Consider the following 22,130-nt stretch of genomic DNA (forward strand, 5'->3'; position numbering starts at 1 on the left):
AAACACCCCTCCTAGTTATTCAGTTCGGGAGTTCAGCAGCAAGCATTGCTAACGCATCAAATCATGGAATTTCAATGAACAAACACTCTTAACCAAAGGAGTCATATTAAAGAGCTCAATGTCTTTAAATGTGTCCATAGAATGTCACCTTTGCCTCAAATAATGTTCTGGTATTTTTGGTATTAACGTGGTACACCATATGTGCTTGTGTACTATATGTGTTTGTGTACAAGTCTGTGAACTTTCTGCTCTGGTAGATCTGCTCGGGGCAGCTGTTAGCGCTCTTATTGTGAAATCGAAGTGTTTAGAAACTGAGCTGCAAAACAGTAGACAACGCAAACTCAGGACGTGCCCGCTGAGTCCCGAAACGTGTAGCGCATAAAAATCGCCGGTCCACTGTTGTATCTCTCAGCGCGGAGCTCCGCACTGCCTCTGGAAGTAACGTCAGACAAGACCTGAGCGTCAGGGGCTTCGGAAAAGCGGGTTTCCACAACCGAGCAGCTGCACTCAAGCCTGCGATCACTACGCGCGATACCATAATAACAATAATAATGTCGGCTGGAGTGGCGTACTGCATGCCCACACAGGACTCCGGAGCAGAGTAGACGTGTTCTCTGGAGTGAGGAATATTGCTTCTCGTTCTGACAGTCTGATAGGAGGATCTGGGTTTGGCAGATGCCGGGAGAACACTACGTACCAGAATGCAACAGTGCCAAGAGCAAAGTGTAGCGGAGGAGGGATAATGATATTTAAAACGTGTGTGGTTTAAGCCTTTATAAACAACAACAGAAAAACGATCTCATCTCAGAAGAGCATAAAAATACCCATCTGAGGCACACCAATGCCGAGCTTATGTAGTCAAATACTTGGAGCACTAGCTAACATGTTTCTTTCCAGATGGTTGGTTAAATCTGAGCAGATCAAATACTCCACAGAGTACTGATTTAAATATTTAAATATTTACTAAGCATTAATACCAGCCTGCATTTGGTATGCTGCTTCCCACTCCCAACCACACTGTCACAGAAGAACCCATCCATACTTCTATTACGCTCCTGCCAAGTCACTAAAATTACCCCCACTGCGGTGGTGGAACTGTGAGAGAGAGAGAGAGAGAGAGAGAGAGAGCGAGCGCGAATGAGTCATCCCTCTGTTTTGATGAAGGATCATCTCTAGACTGTTTTTGGTTAGTTCTTTTCATCCACATAGCTCACTTGTCCAACAACTGGGCATCCAGACAATGAGAAAGAGAGACAGACTGAGAGAGAGAGAGAGAAACAAACCAAGATTTAATCAAGGCATTTCAGGTATGGTATGCTTGCATGTCCACAAGCAGGATGAATGGGTTATAAATCAGAACCATGTGAAAAGGGAGTTAGGATAAAGCTGTAGAGCAGAGAGCCCAGGCTGGTGAAGGCGGCCCGCCATGAGACGGCCCCCGGACTACACTCAGCCTGAGAGCCACCACTCAGTTCAGCTCCACCCCCAGAACTTCACCACCTCAGATCTGACCTCATTAGACACATATGCAGAGGGCGGGGGTTTGGGAAGGGGGGGTAGGGAGGGAGGAGGAGAGACCATGAAGAGAGAGAAAATGAGAAGCAGACCGAAACCAAGAAACGGGGAGGGGAAAAAAGAAAAAAATAATAAAATGAGATGAGGAGAGAGGGACACAAGGGAGAGACAGCCATAGGAGGAGAGAGAAGGAGAGAGAAGGAGGAAGTTGAGTTTCAAAAGCCCTTCATTTAGGCATCAAATTCAGATGGGATCATTTTTGAGAGGAGAAAATATCTCTATAATAAAAAAATATAAAAAATAAAAAAGGTAATAGAGAGACAGACAGAGAGAGAGAGACAAACAGGCAGAAGGAAGAGAGAAAGACAGATAGGGAGAGAGAGACACAGCAAGTCTTCTCCCCCCACCTGGGTCAGAGCACCATGCTTTTAGAAGGTGGAGCACAGAGGCAAGCCCAGCTGGACAGAGCTTAACCAGAGCAGGGTGTAGAGGTGTGGTGGGGGGTGTCAGGTGTGGTGTGGTGTGGTGTGGTGTGGTGTGGTGGCAATCTTAATCCTCACACCTCTCACTCTCTGCTTTGAGGACTGGCTATCCTTCTTAGAATGGAAAAGAGAAACAGACTTTAGAGAAGGAGAGTAACAAGACAGGTGGCAAAGCAGACTGTGACCCTGCTTAACGAGCCCTGTCAGGTGACCCTGCTCCCATGCCGAGCAGGAAACTCCAGAAAAAAGGAACAAACATGGCCAGGAACCCAAACTGAGGAAAACAACTCTGGAGCCCAATTTCTCAAAAGTCATTTGTGGATGATATTAAATGTTTGAAATGACCAAACCTCAGGATTGATTTAATTTGATTTGATTTACTCTCTTGAGGTTGAATCAAACTTTATTTGATTAGGAACGTTGAGGAAATGCACTTCCCAGAACTACAGCTGACATGTAAAAGAAGCACATCACAATGCTTAGTCTCCTCAACCTTTGACATGCACCATTTGACATGCACCATGCCAAGTGAACTACAGTTTGTTGGTTTTGGAGACTCAGAGGCTGGGTTTGGCTTTGGGTTTCACCCAAACCTGATGACCAGCATGCAGTGAAGCCCAGACCTCATCAAAGCTAACTTCTAATCCACTGTGGTGTCTGAACATCCCAGGCCTAATTTAAAAGCACTGAGGTTTTGCATTGCATGCAGATCTGAATATGATTCAATGTCTAGCTCCATAGTAATAGATAATCCTGTTACGGCAAAGCACTGTATGTCATCACAGTTACAACTCCACCTGGTCTGTTTATTGTCATATAACACCAGTAAAACCATATCACGTGTGTGTGTGCACGCACGCTGCAGAATAACATCCTCACATACAAAATATGGGAAACATTTGAAAACATAACATTTTGATGAATGTGAACTAAGATTTAAAACAAAAGTCCCTGATATTCAGAGACTTTATGACAAAAATAATCTAATTCCATGTCTGGAATAAACTTAAAAATTCCAAGATATTCTAGAAATTCCATGACAAATGGGAACCTTGTGAAGAATCTGCTTCCCAACTCTTATTTCATTTCCTTATTTAACACCAAACAGAAAGAGCAATCACTCTGGTCCAATGCTTCCCACTGGTACCACTGCTGGAATAAAGCATACCCAGCCAAGTACAGTCCTGCGCTTTCATACAGCTTAAACATTGGATATTAGATTTATCAGATGTAACTTATCATTCTTTGTAGCTCATAGATATGTCTTTTTATGCATCTTATTGTTCATTTATTTTTTATTTCTTCTTCAATTTTATATTTGATGTTGCTTTATTATTATTGTTGTTGTTGTTGTTGTTGTTACTGCATGGCCCTATAACCAGGATGCCAATTGTAAATCATGGCAAAGGTCTTGGGGGTCATCTTGTGGAGGATCTGGCAATGAAGTGGCCAGCAGTCATACATTTACTACATGGTACACAACACAATGACTTTTGTGTGTCTGTTTCCCTTTTAACAAATTACCACAGAGGACACCACATGGTCAAGGATAAGGTCCTTTTCATGTTAGTAGTAGAGGTAATAAACATTTTAATGTAGTGGACAGAGGTCCTTCATCAGCTGTGCAAGGAAACTGCTTTTGAAGCTCAATGTAATTTGGTAATGAGAGGAAGATATATACAAAATGTCCTGGACAGACTTCAAGTACTAAGTTCTAGGAGTGACCTTCACTGCAATTTTGACTACCTCTACATCTTTCACAATGTGCAATGTCGCATAAATGCCAAATGACTCAAAACTATCACCTCTTAATAACTGCATTATTTCAAAGATGACAAACACAGCATTTAACTGTAACATCCAGCCTAACTGCACAGTTACTCAATGATCTTTGAACAGCTGACCTTTGTTAATGATGGATCTGTGAGCTGTGTCTTTATACACATATCTGCATCATGGCTCCTCATGGAATATAACTGCCAGAGGTGTTGACAAATCTGATTATAAAACGTCACTTTGTTTTTTTTTCTTGGATTATCCTCTGGTTGGTTAAGGTAGGCTCTGAGTTTACTTACTTTTGCCTTAGATTCTGTTAGATTCAATGCTTGTTGTCTGAACCCAAGTATCTTCTCATATTATCTCAATCTTTCATCTCATACATCCACAAATCAAGCATCTGACGTGTCTCACAATTCCTGTCCACATATCCCACAGATCTCCTCAATGCTATCATCATAGACGTCGCAATCTCAGCAACCTCACCTACTCACAACATTCGGCACCATTACAGATCCTGGTGGCAGGAGGGCTCTGGAATTGCCAATCTTCTGTCCAGAAGGCCGACTTCATCTCAGCACTAGCATCCCTCCACTCCCTACACTTCCTGGCTCTGACAGAAACATGGATCACCCCTGAGAACTCGGCGACACCAGCTGCCCTGTCCTCTGCCTTTTCATTCATACATTTTCCGAGGCGTCTCGGCAAGGGTGGTGACACAGGTTTACTATTGTCCCAAGAGTGGCGTTTCCCTCCACTTTCCTTCTCTACTCTTTCCATCTCCTCTTTTGAATTTCATGCCATTACAGTGTCTTTCCCCACCAAACTTCATATCATTGTCATCTACCGCCCTCCAGGTTCCCTGGATCACTTCATTGATGAGCTCAGCATCCTCCTGACTCAATTCCCCATTGAAGGAAATCCACTCATTCTCCTTGGAGACTTCAACCTTCAATCAGACAAGCTGCATTCCTCCAACTCACAAAGCAGGCAATGTTCTCGACCTGATCTTCACCCCCTCCACCTCTCAGACCATCACTTTCTATCCTTCTCTCTCTTCCTTCCTTCTCTTTCCATCCAGTCCTCCCCAACGAGTTCCTCCTCCTTCCATCGCAATCTGAACTCCATAACTCCCTCTTCCCTTACTTCTGCTATTTTGTCCACCGTTCCGCACCCTGACTCCGTCTTCTCTCTCGTTAGATATAGTTACAAATTCTTTCATTTCTACACTCTCCACATCAATGAATCTTCTGTGCCCTCTCTCCTCTAGACCGGCTAAGTCCTCCCCATCTGCTCCCTGGCTAACAGAAACACTTCGCTGCCACAGGAGAGAACTAAGGACCGCAGACAGGCGGTGGAGGAAATCTCATCTAGATTCAAACCTCAGCTCATACCAGTCTCTCCTTTCCAAGCCCTCACTGGAAGTAACAGCCGCAATGTCATCCTAGTACAGAGAAAAATTTGAATCATCAGCATCCGATCCACGCAAGCTCTTCACTATTTTTTCTTCTCTCCTTAATCCTACACCTCCTTCATCTCTTACTCCTGAGGATTTTATTACCTTCTTTGAGGAGAAGGTTGCAGCAATCTGCCAGTCCTTTTTCTCTGTTCCCACCCCTCCAACCAATGTGTATTCCCCAACATCCAACTCTCTGACTTCTTTTACTCCCATCTCCTCAGATGAAATTCTTCAACTCCTGACTTCCAGCAACCCGACTACATGTCCACTGGATCCAATTTCTTCCACTCTGTTCCAGACTATCACAAGAGATCTGCTTCCTTTCATCTGTCATCATCAACAACTCCTTATCTTCTGGATATGTGCCAACTGCATTCAAAACCGCCAGGGTGGTACCAATCCTCAAGAAGGCCTCACCTGACGGCTCCAACGTTACCAACTACAGACCGGTATCACTTTTCTCTTTCCTCTCAAAAGCACTCGAACAAGCAGTTTATAATCAATTCTCTTTTCCTCACCCAGAACCAGCTTCTTGATCCCAATCAGTCTGGCTACAAACCGGCACATTCTACAGAAACATAGAAGTGATGGAAAAACTTCATGCTGCTAAAGCTGCAAAACTGTCATGTTTTGATTCCTCTACACCTTTTGGCAGCCTTTGACACAGTGAACCACAACATTCTTCTCTCTGTTCTCTCCAGGCTTGGTGTGACTGGCTCTGCTTGGAGATGGTTTCAGTCCTATCTGGAGGGACGATCCTATCAGGTAACATGGAGAGGATCCACATCCAAACCATGTAGACTCTCCATTGGTGTTTCGCAAAGCTCAGTATTCCCCTTCTCTTCTCTTTGTATACTTGTTCTCTTGGTGATGTAATATCTTTTCATGGTTTCTCCTACCACTGCTATGCCGATGACACTCAATTATTTTCTTTTCCACCCTCTGACACGCAGGTCTTGAGACGTATCTCAGCATGCTTGACTGACTTTGCATTGTGGATGACAGCCCACTATTTGAAGCTCAATCCCAGTAAAACCCATCTTCTGTTCATCCCAGGTACTCCCAACCCTGACCATGACCTCAGTTTCCTTTGAGAACTCCCGATATCACCATCCGAAGCTATCCATAGCCTGGGCATAACTTTGGACAACCAGTTGTCGTTCTCAACTTATGTTTCTAATCTAACCTGGTCTTGGAGATTTCTCCTTTGTAACATACGAAGGATTCGGCCCTTTCTCTCGCAGGAAGCTACCCAGGTGCTTGTGCAGTCTCGTGATCTCAAAACTAGACTACTGAAATCCGCAACTTGCTGGTCTTCCTCTAAGAACCATCAAACCTCTACAACTTGTCCAGAATGCAACAGCACGACTGGTCATCAATCTTCCGAAGATCACGTTACTCCACTGCTGCGCTCCCTTCATTGGTTCCCAGTAGCTGCATGCATCAGATTTAAAACTTTGATGCTTTCCTACAAAGCCAAAAATGGGCCAGCCCCTTCATACATGAGGTCAATGGTCAAAGTCCGATCCGTACCTCGAGTACTTCAAACCTCAAGTACAGCGCAGCTTGAAATACCTTGCTTCAGGTCTCATGGACGACAAGCATCGAGACTATTCTGTTCTGGCTCCAAGAAGGTGGAATGAACTTCCACGTGCTGTCCAGACAGCAGTCCCTTGCAGTCTTCAAACGCAGACTGAAGACCTATCTATTTGCAGAATATTTAAAGGACAACTAACCCTGCTCCCATATTGACTGACTAAATTAGTGCTTATTGTAGGGTATTGTTTATTATGTTGTTTCACAAACTCTAGCATGTATTGTTTATTGCACTTATCAATGTTTAAGATAGACCTTATGTATTTTGTACTTGTAGGTATCAGCATTGATCGCTGTATTCCAGAGTGTTCTAATTCACTGGTATGTTGGACTCTAACCTACTGTACTAGGATATATTCTACAAGTAAATGACAAAGCACTTTTGTAACTCACTGTGGATAAGAGCATCTGCTAAATGTCATAAATGTACATGTCACAAAAATAGAAAAGGATACGAGAATCTATCACCAATTAAAATCTGTCAAGACACAGTTGCAGCAGTGATCGGGAGGTATGGAACAAGCCATAGTACCACTAACTGAAATTGTAGAGCGTTGTGTAGCCCTGTGTGTTACACTGCCAGTTGGCCTGTTCTGCTGCTTCTGCCCTCTCAGATTTGTTGACCTGGTTGTTTGCTATTCTGGTTTTTGTTTTGGACTATCCTTTTACACTGTTAAGATTATCCAGTGGGATATCATATAATTTTGGCTCTGACCCTTGGTTGGTTGATGACCGAGTTTGAGAGTTCGGATCACCTTATTGGTAATAAAGCTGCCCATACTTTGATCCCCAAGCATCTGGTTATTTCCGTGCCATTACATAGAGGCTGCCCTCATAAAACGATGCCATGGACAACACACTAGCTCCGATAAAACAGAGGGGTGAGTGTTTGGCACAGGGCTTATCAGTGAAAATCAGAGTTTCTGTGACAGCTCAGACAGTGTGAAGGACATTGCATAAAGTCAGTACCTATGGACAGCATCCTAGAAAAAAACAACCTTGTTTGCTCATTAGCTCAAAACTGCAAAATTAAACTTTATATGAAACATGAACATGGTAAGAAACATGAGGAATATTGGAAGTACATTCTTTGGTCAGATGAGACCAATATAAATGTGTTTGTCTCATCTAGGTTCCAGTATGCTTGGCGTAAACATGGTCAGGACTATCATCACAGTGAACTCACAGTCCTGATTCATAGAGGGGGCAGTGTCCTGATATGGGCCTGCATGACTGCAAAAGGTGTTAGAGATGACATTTATAGATGGTACCATGAATGCCTGTGGATATACCAAAATAATGTCTGACCAGATGACTCCCAGTCACCAGAAGATAGGCAGATTAGGAATATTTCATCATGAAAATAATCCAAAAACCACTGGATTAGAAGAAAAATTGAAAACAATCACCTGTCCAAGTATGTTGCCTGACATGAATCTAATAGAACCCCTGTGGGGTATATTAAAATGAAACAGAGCAACACAACCACTCCACCAAAAAGCAGCTGAAAAAAAGGGTCTCTGAAGCAACTCAGAACATCTCAACATTAATGTGTGTAACCCTGGAATCCTCCATGATGAGGAAGAGTGAGTATTCTCGCAGATAAAGATGAACTTACAAAGAAGTGGGGGAGAGAATTTGAATCTAGATAATGAATGGATAATGTACTGAATTTTGTTGCATTGAGTTCCTACTGTTGGCCCTGTATTTTTAATATGGTAAATCTATACTTAGTTTTTAATTTTATATAAGAACAAATACCATACAACAACTTAGAAGTAATACAATTACTATAAAGTTATCCAACTTTGACTCACTTCAAATTTAAGTGATCTTGCACAGGGGTGTGCTCACTTCTGTGGAATACTGTATATCAAATATAAATTACTGAAGATTCCAGGTGATTAACTGCAGTGTACTCCAGTAACAGATATAGAGAGACTCAACATTGTAGTAAACAGTTTCCAGAGAAACAGGATGTTTCGAACAGAAGTCCTTCCTTCCTCAGCTGTTCAAGCAAAGTGCTTCAAACGCACTTCACAGTAATAGTTATTAGTTATTACCAGAAGGGCTATCATTTACCTCACACTTGACTGCATCCCTTTTTAAGGATCAACCACTAATCTCCTACACACCAAAGTCACGCTAATCAAGAGCGAGATATATAACCATCCAGATAATAACTAGACAAGGTATTGCAGCCTGCTGCCATTCTGCATGTATATGTTGACATCAACACAGCCACTAAAATATCTGGTGCAGAAGGATCAATTCTCATCACCCATCACATTTTGATAAATGTGAACTAAGATTTAAAGATGTTACAAACAATATTCCGATATTGCAAGACTTGATGGCAAAAATGATCTAATCCCTACTGTGTGTCTGGAATACTTAAATTCCATGACAAGTCAAAACCTTGTGAAGGCATTTTCCAGCTCTTATTTAGCTTCCTACCTATGAAGGCCTATGAAGACTTTGTAGTGCATGAGATCCTAAGGGTCCAGCTGCAGGGAATGGAGACTTCCAGTACAACAGCAGACACTTTGACGCTGGTTATGTCTTATATTGATATCACTAACTGAACTATTCTTCCATTTTTTTGCATGGCTACACTACTGTAATGCAGTTTATTGAATAGCAAAAACCCCACAACACAGACTGCAGGCAGCCCAGAAAGCTTCAGTCAAAGTGGGATAGAGAACATCCCATCCCATCACTGCACTTGCTTCATTTTTAAAAACAGATTTTAGAATTCCGCCACTGTTTATTGAAGTCCTTACCTTGGCCACTCATTTACATTATTTATCCTAAACTATGTACCACCCCAGTAAATTCTGCCAGGCTTCCTATCCACACTTTGGCTGCTTCTTGTGCCGTTTCCATCCCATTGATCCTACAGGGCATTAGCTATGCTGAGGGCAGAACTCCGCTCTGTTCTGCTCTGTAATTGGACACATGTGGGCCTTAATGGTGATCCAGGCAGTTTGAAGTCATTACCATGACAGTCAAAAGGGCACTGTTTTCAGAACAGCCCAGCAGGACACTTGAAAAAACAGAGAAAAAAAAAAATGTAATAAAATAATAATAATAATAATAATTTTCCACTGAAATTAGCACCATTTGCATTCATGTTTAATAGCAAAGCATTTACCAGTGTTATATGGTATTTTACATGCACATATACATTTACCAGCCAGATAAGTATTATAAAAATTTCTTGGGTGCCTAAGACCTTTTCACAGTATGAATCATGAATCTTGAATCTTAAACATTACATTTCCAATTTCCCACATGGCTATTCCTATAAACGGAATCCACAAGACCGGCTGAAAATAAACTAGAACCGCCTATAACCAGCTCAGTATATGGGGGAGTACGGCTGTTCAAATTCCACTGCTGAACACCGAGCCCCCGTGGCCTAATCATGAAACCAGAAACACCCAGTAACTATCATTTTAATAGGACCTGCCTTACCACAACCATGCCAGTGCTGAGAGAGACCAGCTTCCAACACCTTGCAGCAACCAGAACCACAAACCCCACCTGCCTCAGACCTCAGTTAAGCCAGAATAAGCAGCACTGTCTCTGGTCCCACAAAAGGCAAAGCCTGCACACCAACGCTAAAGTGTGAAACAAAGTGCAAAATTGCTGGGGTTCAAATGGATGCAAAAATGACACAAAGATGGCATGACTTCCACTGTATGAGATGTTTATCTTCCATTTATCATCTTTTGTGTGCTCACTCACACACAAAACCAAAACAAACAAACAAAAACAAAAACTGGCAATGCAGAGAATCTCGTCTCTTAATAGAAATGACAAAATGTACCACCTGCAAACTATGCTGGCCAGGGATTCTACCAATGATTATAACACGGAAAAACAGAACTCTGAGCAGCGCTGTGATTAGAACTCCTGTAATTTTTGTTGGTGATACCCTCACCATCTGTGGACATTCCTGTGCCTAAACTCCAGCTCATATTTTTGTTGATGGGTTGCAACAGTATTTTAATTTAAAAACAAAACAAAAAACCCACACAAAGCCTTAACATAAAAAATAAAAAAACTACAAAAACCAATGGAATCTTAGACCTTGAAAACTGAGTTAAGAAAGAACGTCAATATATTCTGTATATTCCCATTATATTAGTTTACTGTTTGGTTCAATACATTACATTATTCAAGTCTTACAAGAGAACAGAAAACATCACAAAATTGCAGTATTTTTGACACTTATTTAAAATTAATTCAGAAGAAGATTAGAAGTACATTCAAGATGAAATGTCCCATAACACACTTATGCACACAATCACATCCCCACATGTTCACAGACCACAGACCTCATGTGGCACTCTCTGATCCACGTATCTACGATTGTCTAGTCAGGCCTGCAGGTCAGCGAGCTTCCTCTTGCGGTAGTTGGTGACGAGGCTGGATGCTGTGAGATGGGAGGCAAGGCCTTTCTCCCACAGCTGGAAGGCGTTGAGGCCGCTCTGGCCGGCCCTGAACAGCGCTCTCTCTAGGCAGTCCAGTTTCTCCACCAGCACAGACGTGTCTTCATTGTAGGCATTCTGGGACGAGTCCATGGTGCGGCGGAAGCGGCCGATGAAGGTCTAGCCACGATGGGGAGATCAGAAGAGTGTAGCCATGTTAACGCTCCAATCATGAGTTACGGAAATATAGTACCAGAGACAGAAATTACAAAAATATAGCAACACAGTCGGCAGTAATGGAAATATAGCACAAGAGTTTCTCTCCAACAGGAGCGATGGTCCAATTTCACCAGACTACATTTCCCTACTTAAACACAAATCTAGCGAAGGGATGCATCACGTGTGTTCAAGCAGGGCAAATAACCAAGCTGTGCTGGACGAGAAAGAAAGAAAGAAAGAAAGAAAGAAAGAAAGAAAGAAAGAAAGAAAGAAAAAGAGACAGAGAGAGAGGATAAATGCAAGTATTATTTGTTGCAGAAACTAGTTTACTGGTATTCAGGAGAACCCCCAGTAAAAGTCCATTTGTCAGGGTGTGTGGGCATGTATTAAACCAAACTGGTGCCTTTATTAAAAAAAAACAAAAAAAAACATACAGAATCCCCAGAGATGATCAGTCTCAGCTGAAATCTTCCGTTAATAAGGTAACACGTGGAAGCAACACCTGTCAACACTCATCAATGCCCACAAATGCCCAAATACACACATACACACAAAAGCACGTGTGTACAAGCACATGTTCTGAGCGCCCTGTGAAACATTGCATGGTGATACATGGTCTCAAATGATTTCATGTGGCCGTGATACACACAGCCCAGAACACAAAGCTGCTCTTTGAGGACATAATTATTGGAAGCCTTTTCTCCCTATGGGAGGCAAAAGGTCCCCGAGTGGGAGTCCATGGAAGGAGCCCCCAGCAGGCGCTGAGCTACAGGGGGCAGCTGCTCTGACTGCCACCCGGCTGGCAAGGCCAGTCTGCCCAGCAACGAGGTATACTCGATGAGGTGTGCAAGGAGCTCCCCCTGCTGGCTGACGATGGCATGAAAACCTCAACTAGACGTCAATCCAATCAAGCTCTGCGTTTATCTATTGGTCATGTCTGATGATAAACGCAAGGTTCTGGCAGTCAAATTTGAAAAGCAAATTAAAACAAACATCTGTCGTTTCGCCCACCGCCCCCTTCACTGCCTGGGTGGGTCCGACTTCAGCACCGACCTGTAGGACACACTGAGCGATCTCCGAGTTCTCGGGGCTGTCGAAGTGGAGCATCTGGGAGCCCAAACCATAGTAGTAAGGGCCCATTGTGTGGAGGTCCACCACGTTGGCGTCAGCTCCAAACACCGTCCGCCAGCCTTCACGGTACACTCTGGGCAGCTCCACGGAAATAACACGACGCTTCCTCTCATACAGACCCTTAGCCAGCCACAGGGGTATCTCCATCTTAGTGCCCTAGACACACACACACACACACACACACACGCAGGCAGGCAGGCAGGCAACCAGACCCAAAACACAAATAAGAACACATCCAAACACAAAGAAAAAAATAATAATTTCTATAATTTAGATTTGCATGTTGTCCATTACTTTCACTTACTACCCTTACATTGACAAACCGACGTGCCCCATATGTTCCCAGGTGTAAAAGGCTTTATCCAGACTGGGATGTTAAGTGACTATAGTAGGTATATCCTTACACCGTAATATTAGGTCGATAACCTAGGGAGCCAACTAACTTATAACTACGCACATCACAATAACTATGCATTCTTATTAGTAAAACGAAAATGATTTGGTATACCCTTAAACTCGAAAAGCTTTATTTAAGAACATATGCTGAGGATAAAACCCGTGCAACTGTTCATTAGTTTAACTTAGCTAGTTAGCTTAGCTAACGCCGGGTTAGTTGTCTAGACATAGCTAGAAAACGAGCACCTTTAGACAGGTTAAGCTATTTAGCGACTAAATAGTTAACTTATCTCTAGCTCGGTGTTGAGCAGAGATGTAAAGTCCAAGTAGAGCAGGACATGGTCCCAAAGTAATGGCGCTATAACGTTTATCTAGCGTTAGCATACATGGCTAGCGAGGAGAGGACAAGTTACCTCAGGTATGTGGCGCGAGTCGCTGGACTTGTCCACAAAGCCGAGTCCAGGAAAGACACTCTCCGTCCTGCAGGGCAGACGCTCCTGTGACAGTAAAATGTCGTCGAGGGAAAAGACATTCTCCTCCGTCCCGACCCCAGGGGGGACAGGCATGTAGGACCGGGTATCCATTTGGCTCCTGTTGGAAGGGTGGGGTGGGGGGGGGGGGGGGAGTTAGCCAAGCTAACGCTAACCCTTGAGCTGACGGGCCGGCGAAACTTTGGCGCCCTTCTTCAAAGGGTAGCACCCGGCGAGCAGGCAGAAAAAGTCGATAGCAGAGCTAAGTCTACGATGTTATAGGCCTATCTAATAGCGAGCTTGGCAGTTATTTATTTTTTAAAGAGTTATAAATGGTTTATCCACATTCTGTAACAACGTTTATTTTTCCACGTTTCTGACAATGAAACGCTACTCTTGTGTGGTCAGTTTGTGACCGGACTCGGAACATTCAACGTAGTATGAATGTTTCCAGAATAGTAATGTACTGGCAATTCTAGACCATATTTAACTAAATGAGGGGGGAAATCTATGTTTTGTCAAGATTAGAAATCCGCAGTTATTACTTTGGCCAACATCTGTCTCAATGTTTCAGTATATCCCTATGAAGAGCTTTATTAATTGCGAAATACTTGAACTGACTTTACCTAGCGGCCACTAGGTGGCGGTGTCACAGTGCTGCTCCGTACCGATGACAGCATGCCTTTGTTTTTCAGCGGGCTACACCTTTACTTGAACCCTAGTTCATTAGGCTACATAAACTTTAATGTACTGAGTACTGCGGAGTTTCTTGCAGCATCCATCCCTTACACCACGACATGTTTATACTGCACAGCACATGTATTCCGTAGTGCTCCGTGGTTAGGGAGGGTAAAGTGATCTCTATCTGAATTGTGTGGTTTTTAGAAGCAGACCAAGTTATTGTACTGCACGATGTGGTGTACGCGCTCTGCCTGGGTTTTATCTGTCTCGCAGGCATCAGACTATGGTACTGTAGTCCAGGGTCTTGGATGCCACTTCAGCTTGCAACACTGACATTACATTTAGAAAGCGCGCAGTGGCCTTAACGAGGAGGGGAGGAACCGGAGTTACGGACCAGCGGACATCACGAGTCCTGTTTGGAGTTTGACAGTATTGAACAGATCAAAGCAACAAAGACTGCGACTCTCATTTCTCAGACAGCCTTTGTTTTGCACCTCATGCTCTCTGTAAATGCCCACTTCTATGCGCTGACATTTGTTAATATTAAATCATGCACTGACTTATGCGCATGACTCGTGGGGACACCGTTATGCGCGTGACTATGCACGAACGGGAACGTTCTCCGTTATTTAAACTCAGTCGCGCTTTTAACAGCTTTGCCTTGTTGCCGATAAAAGAAATTTTACTCCAAGCGGGGGTTTAGTCATTTAGAAGTGAATGTCTGTAAACGTGTAGGCCTGCATGGTTGCTACGCTGAGATTTGCGTGCGGCCACGGTGTTAACTTTGTAAAACTGCTGGGTCTCGGTGGACAGGGGACAGGGGACTCTCGCTCACGGAGAAACGGCAACGCTCCGTCCTAATAGCGGATTCTTTTGGATATCAGTTGGAGATCGAAGCTCGTCCTCCCGGGCCTCCGCATCTCGCCTCTCTGCTTTATCCGCGTATGCGCAGTAAACGCGTCCATTGTCTCGCAGCAGCAGCAGGCAGTGCGCGCGAGTGAGCGAGCGAGCGAGCGCACGGATCCGCGAGCGCAGGGGAGCGGCACACGGTGACCCGAATTTGCACGCTAGGCGGGGAACAAGCGCACCTGGGCATAGCGCCGGTGGACACGCGGCTGCGGATGCCACGGCTAAAATCCCGAAGCTGTCCGCGCTGAAGTTTAAAAGACGGTGCCATTGTGAGGCTGCTACGCCGCGAGCTTGTCATCGTTGCTGCTGCGGTTTTAGGCGGCTTGTCCCGGGCACTGAACCTACTTGCGCGTTTTTCTGTTGAATTGAATCGTGCGAAGTCGTGCTTTTGGGGGTGGGGGGTGGGGGGGCGGGTTGCATCCTCTGTTGATCTCCTCGAGCTTCTCCTCTCGGTGCACGCGAATCGGGACGTTTGGGTCGCCCGTGATCCGACCGGGAAAATGGGCTGTCGCGTCTCGTAGACGCAGCTGCTTCAGTCACACCTGACACCCCAGATCTCTGGCGCCTGTGTTGTCGTTGGTGGAGGAAGCGTGAAAACAACCGCACACCGGCGTTTCGGGGGCGACACGAGCGACGGCTCTTCTCTAACGGCGGAGCCCCCCCCCCCTCTTTTTTTCACGACACCCCCACCCATTTTTCACGGCTACTTTGGATGGGGGGCAAGCAGAGTACGGCGGGGCGGCCCCGGGGTGCTTTTCCCGGTGTCTCGACAGATGACAGCGCGGTACCACCCTCGGCCCACTTCGGGCACTACCGACCCGGGGGCGCAATGGGCTTGCGCAGCCGGTCAGTGAGCTCCGTGGCAGGAATGGGCATCGACCACAACGCCGCGGTGCCGTTCGGCTTTTACACCCCTCGAGGAACAGACTCGGACAGAGCCGGAGGGGGATCTGGCTCGGATTCAGCTCACGGTAACGGCTACCGGGAAACGGGCGGCGGACACCATACGGACGGTGTGCTTTACCTGGGATCGCGCGGCTCGTTGGCAGACACCCTGCCCCTCCACATCGCGCCCCGATGGTTCAGCGCCCATAGCGGTAAGTGCCAACGGATCGCTGCCAGCGGTATAAACGCGAGTTTGTTTGTTTTTTTCTTGTTGTTTGGTTGTTTTTTGGTTTTTGGGTTTTTTTTTTTTGTTTTCCAGATCAAATTTGTTACCGTGGTTTTGAACGTCAAACGTCCACGTGCAGTCTGTGCGCGTTGTGCGCGTGGGCACGTGTACGCGCAGGAGGCGCGGTCTCTGAGCGAGCGCGGCGTAGCCAGTCCCGAGCGTCTGGCTGAAGCTTCCACCGTTAACGAGCCTGGATGCCAAGTCTAGTCGAGACAATTATCATGGAGGGGGGGGGGGGCAGGCACGCGAACCTCGGATGTCCATGTGACCGGGCTTGCCGGGGCCCGAGCTGCGCGCGCTGATGCCACTGGCCAGGGTCCCTCGGTGCTTGTTAGCAAACCCCGCAGCGAGGCCTCCGGAGACAACGGTGTCGGATGGCAACATCCTTGACTTTGTTTTGTTTTGTTTTGTCCTGCTTTTCCCAGTTCATAGCAGATTTGGAACCAAAGTATCGAGTGTGTGCGCGTTACAATATCTAACCGACTACAGGTTATCATACAGTGTCATATTGACTGGAAGGAGTCAGCCAGTGGATCTGAAGGGTGGGGCCCATGTATTGGATGTAGAAAGTAATAAAAGTGTGGCCAATACAAGGTTGGGATCTCCTAAACCACAGACCTTTGTGTCTTATCACATGTTTCATTCTTTCAAAATATACATTTGAGCTGGTTGTTTTGGATATCAGAAGAGCTAAAAGGTATCAACTGGTCCACAGTATACAGACTTGATCATGCAACTTTGAAACCGTGTACTTCAGATGCTCCGAGTGACTGACCAGTGTCTCTTACATTATTTGAATGTTAATATACAGGCATAGTTTTGGAGGGGTGGACAGAGGAGACATGCCCCCCCCCCCCCCCCCCAAAAAAAAAAGCATATTAACCGAGTTGAAATGGAACAATAGTCCGCTGGACACCATAGTCGGACTGTGCATAAGGTCTTATAAGGCTGTTTCTACTTGGAAGTCAAACCAATATAAGAGGGTGGTGGGGGTTTTTTTTACTTATTTATTGCCCGACACATGACATGTTTCTGAATGTTGTGGATCGTCTCTTGTTTTTTGGTTGGGTTGGCGTGCCTCGAGGCAAGACGGTCTGTTCTGTGTTTCTTCATCTCTAGCGTCACCCCTCACGTAAACACCGTTCTGTTGCTGGCCATCCTTGGTAAAACCGAGTCATTGCCTTCAGTATATCACCCGACTGCAGAAGGCACTTCCAGTCAGGTGCTTCTCCTCCTTCCTCATGCCTGGGCTGCTCCTCCTGCTCCCCACCACTTCGTGAGAGAGTTCAGCCGGGGAAACAGTAAGGTTCGACTGCGTTCTCTCTGAGCAGAGTTCTTACTGAGGAGTCCACAACTCCAGACCGCTGAGGAAAAGGGTCGGTTATAGTGAATCATGAAGAGATGTCCCCAAAGCGTCAAGTGCAGCAATTTCTTTGTGCCTAATCATGACCCGTGGGTCATACATGTCAGGGTCAGCAGTGTCAGGTCAGAGTGTTGTCGACGGCGCAGTTCGCAACCATGATCGCGTAGACTTGCGGCAGAAGATCCTTGATCAGAATCGTTCATTTGAGATTCTACATATTTATGTGTGCAGTTCCACTCAAAACCACATGAAACAGTTGAAGTCTGTGTCATTTAGTGAAGGTCTGCTGTGGTCATTATAAAAGATGGGCTAAACACTCGTCACGCGTGTGTTAGCAAAGCAAACGCTCCTGTACCACTGATCTTTTTAATTACACTTCTGTGGTAGGCCAGAGTAATCGTTCACCTATCAGAGCAACAAGGGATTGCTCCCAGGCTGTGAGTTGACTGAGCACGATGGCAGCATTCACACTTTGGCCTCTGAAGTGCACACACATGTAGCTTTGGTCCTCCCAGCATTCGCTGGCACTGCCAACAGTTCCATGTTGACTTTTATAGGAGTGATGGGATTGTGAAATAGCTTCTGACAACTTTGTGAATCTCGAGGTAGCATGATTCAAGAATATAAATCACTCTCCATTTCATTATATTCCTTCTCTCTCTCTCTCTCTCTCCTCCCTCTCTCTCTCTCTCTCTCTGTCCTCTAATTCCCTCTCCTCTCTCTCTCTCTTTCTCTCTGATTGTTGTTCTCCCTTCTCTTTCCCTTAGCTTTTTAAATATATTAGGTATTCATGCAAATCTAAATACACACAATCATACACACGTTCACACATAAAAAGAGTCTAGTGACTGGATATATCAAACTTAGCTTAACACACTCAGCCTTTTTACATACACAGGTAATAAAAACACAAATAGTTCAGGAGACTCGCATGACGTCTGAGCACACACACACCAAAACGCTCTCCATGGTAGAACTGAATGAGGGTGGTTGTTTCCATGACAACCCTGTCGCTTGTCATGGCTGTTCTCAAGATGCACACTTGCATGCAGCTTGAAGCAGCCAGCAACCCAGACAGCACCCTTATACAATGCACACTGCCCTTACACACTGCACACTACCCTTACACACTGCACACTACCCTTACATACTGCACACTATCTTTACATACTGCACATTACCCTTACACACTGCACACTACCCTTACACACTGCACACCCCTTACACACTGCACACTGCCATTACACACTGCACACTGCCATTACACACTGCACACTACCCTTACATACTGCACACTACCCTTACACACTGCACACCCCTTACACACTGCACATTACTCTTACATACTGCACACCCCTTACACACTGCACACTGCCCTTACACACTGCACACTACCCTTACACATGCCACACTACCCCTATACGCTCCATACTACCCCTATACACGCTGCATTACCCCTGTACACTCCACATTACCCTTATACATGCCACACTACCAGTATAAACTCCACATTACCCTTACACACTGCACACTACTCTTACATACTGCACACTGCCCTTACACACTGCACACTACCCTTACATACTGCACACTACCCTTACACACTGCACATTACTCTTACATACTGCACACCCCTTACACACTGCACACTGCCCTTACACACTGCACACTGCCCTTACACATGCCACACTACCCCTATACGCTCCATACTACCCCTATACACGCTGCATTACCCCTGTACACTCCACATTACCCTTATACATGCCACACTACCAGTATAAACTCCACATTACCCTTACACACTGCACACTACTCTTACACACTACACATTACCTTTACACACTGCACTCTACCCTTACACACTGCACATTACCCTTACATGCTGCACACTAACCTTACACGCTGCACATACCACACTACCCCTATACACTCTACATTAGCTCTATACACTCCACATTACCCTTACACACTGCGCACTATCCCTATATACTCCACATTATTCCTATACAATCCACATTACCCTTACACACTGCACATTACCCTAACACACTGCACACTACCCTAACACACTGCACACTACCCCTATACACTCCACATTACCCATATATAATCCACAGTAACCCTATACACTTCACATTACCCTTACACACTGCACTCTACCCTTACACACTGCACATTACCCTTACACACTGTACACTACCCCTATACACTCAACATTACTCCTATACACTCCACATTACCCTTACACACTGCACACTACCCTAACACACTACACACTACCCCTATACACTCCACATTACCCATATATAATCCACAGTAACCCTATACACTCCACATTACCCCTATATTATCCACATTAACCCTATATATTCCACATTAGCCCTATACACTCCACACTACCCCTATACACTCCACATTACCCTTACACATGCCACACTACCCCATACACTCCACACTACCCTAACATACTGCACACTACCCTTACACACTGCACACTACCCTTACACACTGCACACTACCCTTACACATGCCACACTACCCCTATACACTCCGCATTACCCCTATACACTCCACATTACCCTAACACACTGCACACTACCCCATACACTCCACATTACCCCTATACACTCCACATTACCCATATATAATCCACAGTAACCCTATACACTCCACATTACCCCTATATAATCCACACTAACCCTATATACTCCACATTACCCCTATACACCCCACACTACCCCATACACTCCACACTACCCATATGCACTCCACATTACCCCATATAATCCACACTAACCATATACACTCCACACTAACCATATACACTTCAAACTACCCTTACACACGCCACACTACCCCATACACTCCACATTACCCCTGTACACTCCACACATCCCCTATACACTCCACATTACCCTTACACACTCCACACTACCCCTATACACTTCATTCTACCCTTACACACTCAACACTACCCCAATACACTCCACATTATCCCCATATACTTTACATCACCCCTTTACACTCCACATCACCCTTACACACTCCACACTACCCCTATACACTTCATTCTACCCTTACACACTACACACTACACTACACTAACACACTCTACCCTCTACCCTTACACTACCCCTATACACTCCATTCTACCCCTATACACTCCACACTACCCTTACACACTCAACACTACCCCTATACATGCCACATTATCCCCATATACTTATACATATATCCCCATATACCCCATATACACATCACCCCTTTATGCTCCACATCACCCCTATACACTCCACACTACCCCATACACTCCACTCTACCCTTACACACTCCACTCTACCTTACACACTCTACTCTACCCTTACACACTCCACACTACCCTTACACAGTTCACACTCCATTCTACCCTTACACACTCCACACTACCCTTACACACGCCACTCTACCTTACATACTCCACTCTACCCAGTTCACTCTACCTTACACACTCCACACTTGATAAACGGCATAGAGAGGGTGAGAGGAAGGGAGTGAGATTGACCTCTTCAACTTCCTGTTTGACGTGTTCTAGGCTGTGCTTGTGTGAGTGACAGCTGCCAGACCGCAATGCCAACACTACAAACAAGCAGCCAATCAGCCAAGCCCCGCTCAGAGCTAGAGGCCATGACAACTGTTGCCATGGAGCAGAGGCAAAGAGCTTGTGGATCCATAGCCAGGGCCAGCCAAACACCCAGCACTGTTCCCTGACAGGTTCTGTAGCCCTCCGCCCTGAAGCCCTCTGACCTGACACCGCCCACTAACCCTCCTCTCCGGGGTATCTGGGAAGAGATCCCACTCCCATATTGATGGCAACTGAAAAGCAATTAAAAAAAAATCTTTTTTATCGGAAAAGTTTAGGGAATGAAAATAGGGAGTGTGTGCTCCTGTCCCCTAGCCCTTGGCCTGTCAACACACACACACACACACACACACACACCACTTTTCCTCGCTATGTCATTACCTCTCGCTCGTTCTCCTGTTGCCATGGAAACAGCTGTTCTTTTCCGCCTGAAGGTAAAGAGTTGCTACAAGTTGAAAAGGAGAGAGAGAGAGAGAGAGAGTGTTGGAGTTGCGTGTGATGTCATGGGAAGACCCATGTTTGGGCCGATGTCTCTGCCTCCGTCTGCCAGGTGGTGGGGGAGGGTGCTGATGACGTGAGATCAACCTGACACACACACTCATACACACACATACACACACCACCACACAACCTGACACACACACTCACACACACACATACACACACATACACACACCACCACACAACCTGACACACACACTCACACACACACATACACACACCACCACACAACCTGACACACACACTCACACACACACATACACACACCACCACACAACCTGACACACACACTCACACACACACACCACCACACACACTCACACACACACATACACACACCACCACACAACCTGACACACATACTCACATACACACACCACCACACAACCTGACACACACACTCACA

General features: G+C 45.4%; 2 protein-coding genes across 2 annotated transcripts in view; one reads left to right on the forward strand and one right to left on the reverse strand.

Annotated features, from left to right (window-relative positions):
* Positions 1 to 9,946: 9,946 nt before the first annotated feature.
* On the reverse strand, positions 9,947 to 13,627 carry gins3 (GINS complex subunit 3). The gene is made up of 3 exons (XM_027029233.2): positions 13,424 to 13,627; positions 12,537 to 12,770; positions 9,947 to 11,444 (listed from the first exon to the last, which is right to left on the reverse strand). The coding sequence occupies exons 1-3, from the start codon at positions 13,592 to 13,594 to the stop codon at positions 11,214 to 11,216; spliced, it is 636 nt and encodes a 211-aa protein (XP_026885034.1). The 5' UTR covers positions 13,595 to 13,627; the 3' UTR covers positions 9,947 to 11,213.
* Positions 13,628 to 14,727: 1,100 nt separating this feature from the next.
* The window catches only part of znrf1 (zinc and ring finger 1), a 30,806-nt gene continuing 23,403 nt past the window's right edge, over positions 14,728 to 22,130 (forward strand). Inside the window, exon 1 of the mRNA XM_027029243.2 lies at positions 14,728 to 16,167. Coding sequence (XP_026885044.1) covers positions 15,783 to 16,167 — 385 coding nt within the window. The 5' untranslated portion in view covers positions 14,728 to 15,782. The remainder of the gene's footprint in view (positions 16,168 to 22,130) is intronic.

This window comes from Electrophorus electricus, chromosome 12 (assembly GCF_013358815.1).
Source record: "Electrophorus electricus isolate fEleEle1 chromosome 12, fEleEle1.pri, whole genome shotgun sequence".
Lineage (NCBI taxonomy): Eukaryota > Metazoa > Chordata > Actinopteri > Gymnotiformes > Gymnotidae > Electrophorus > Electrophorus electricus.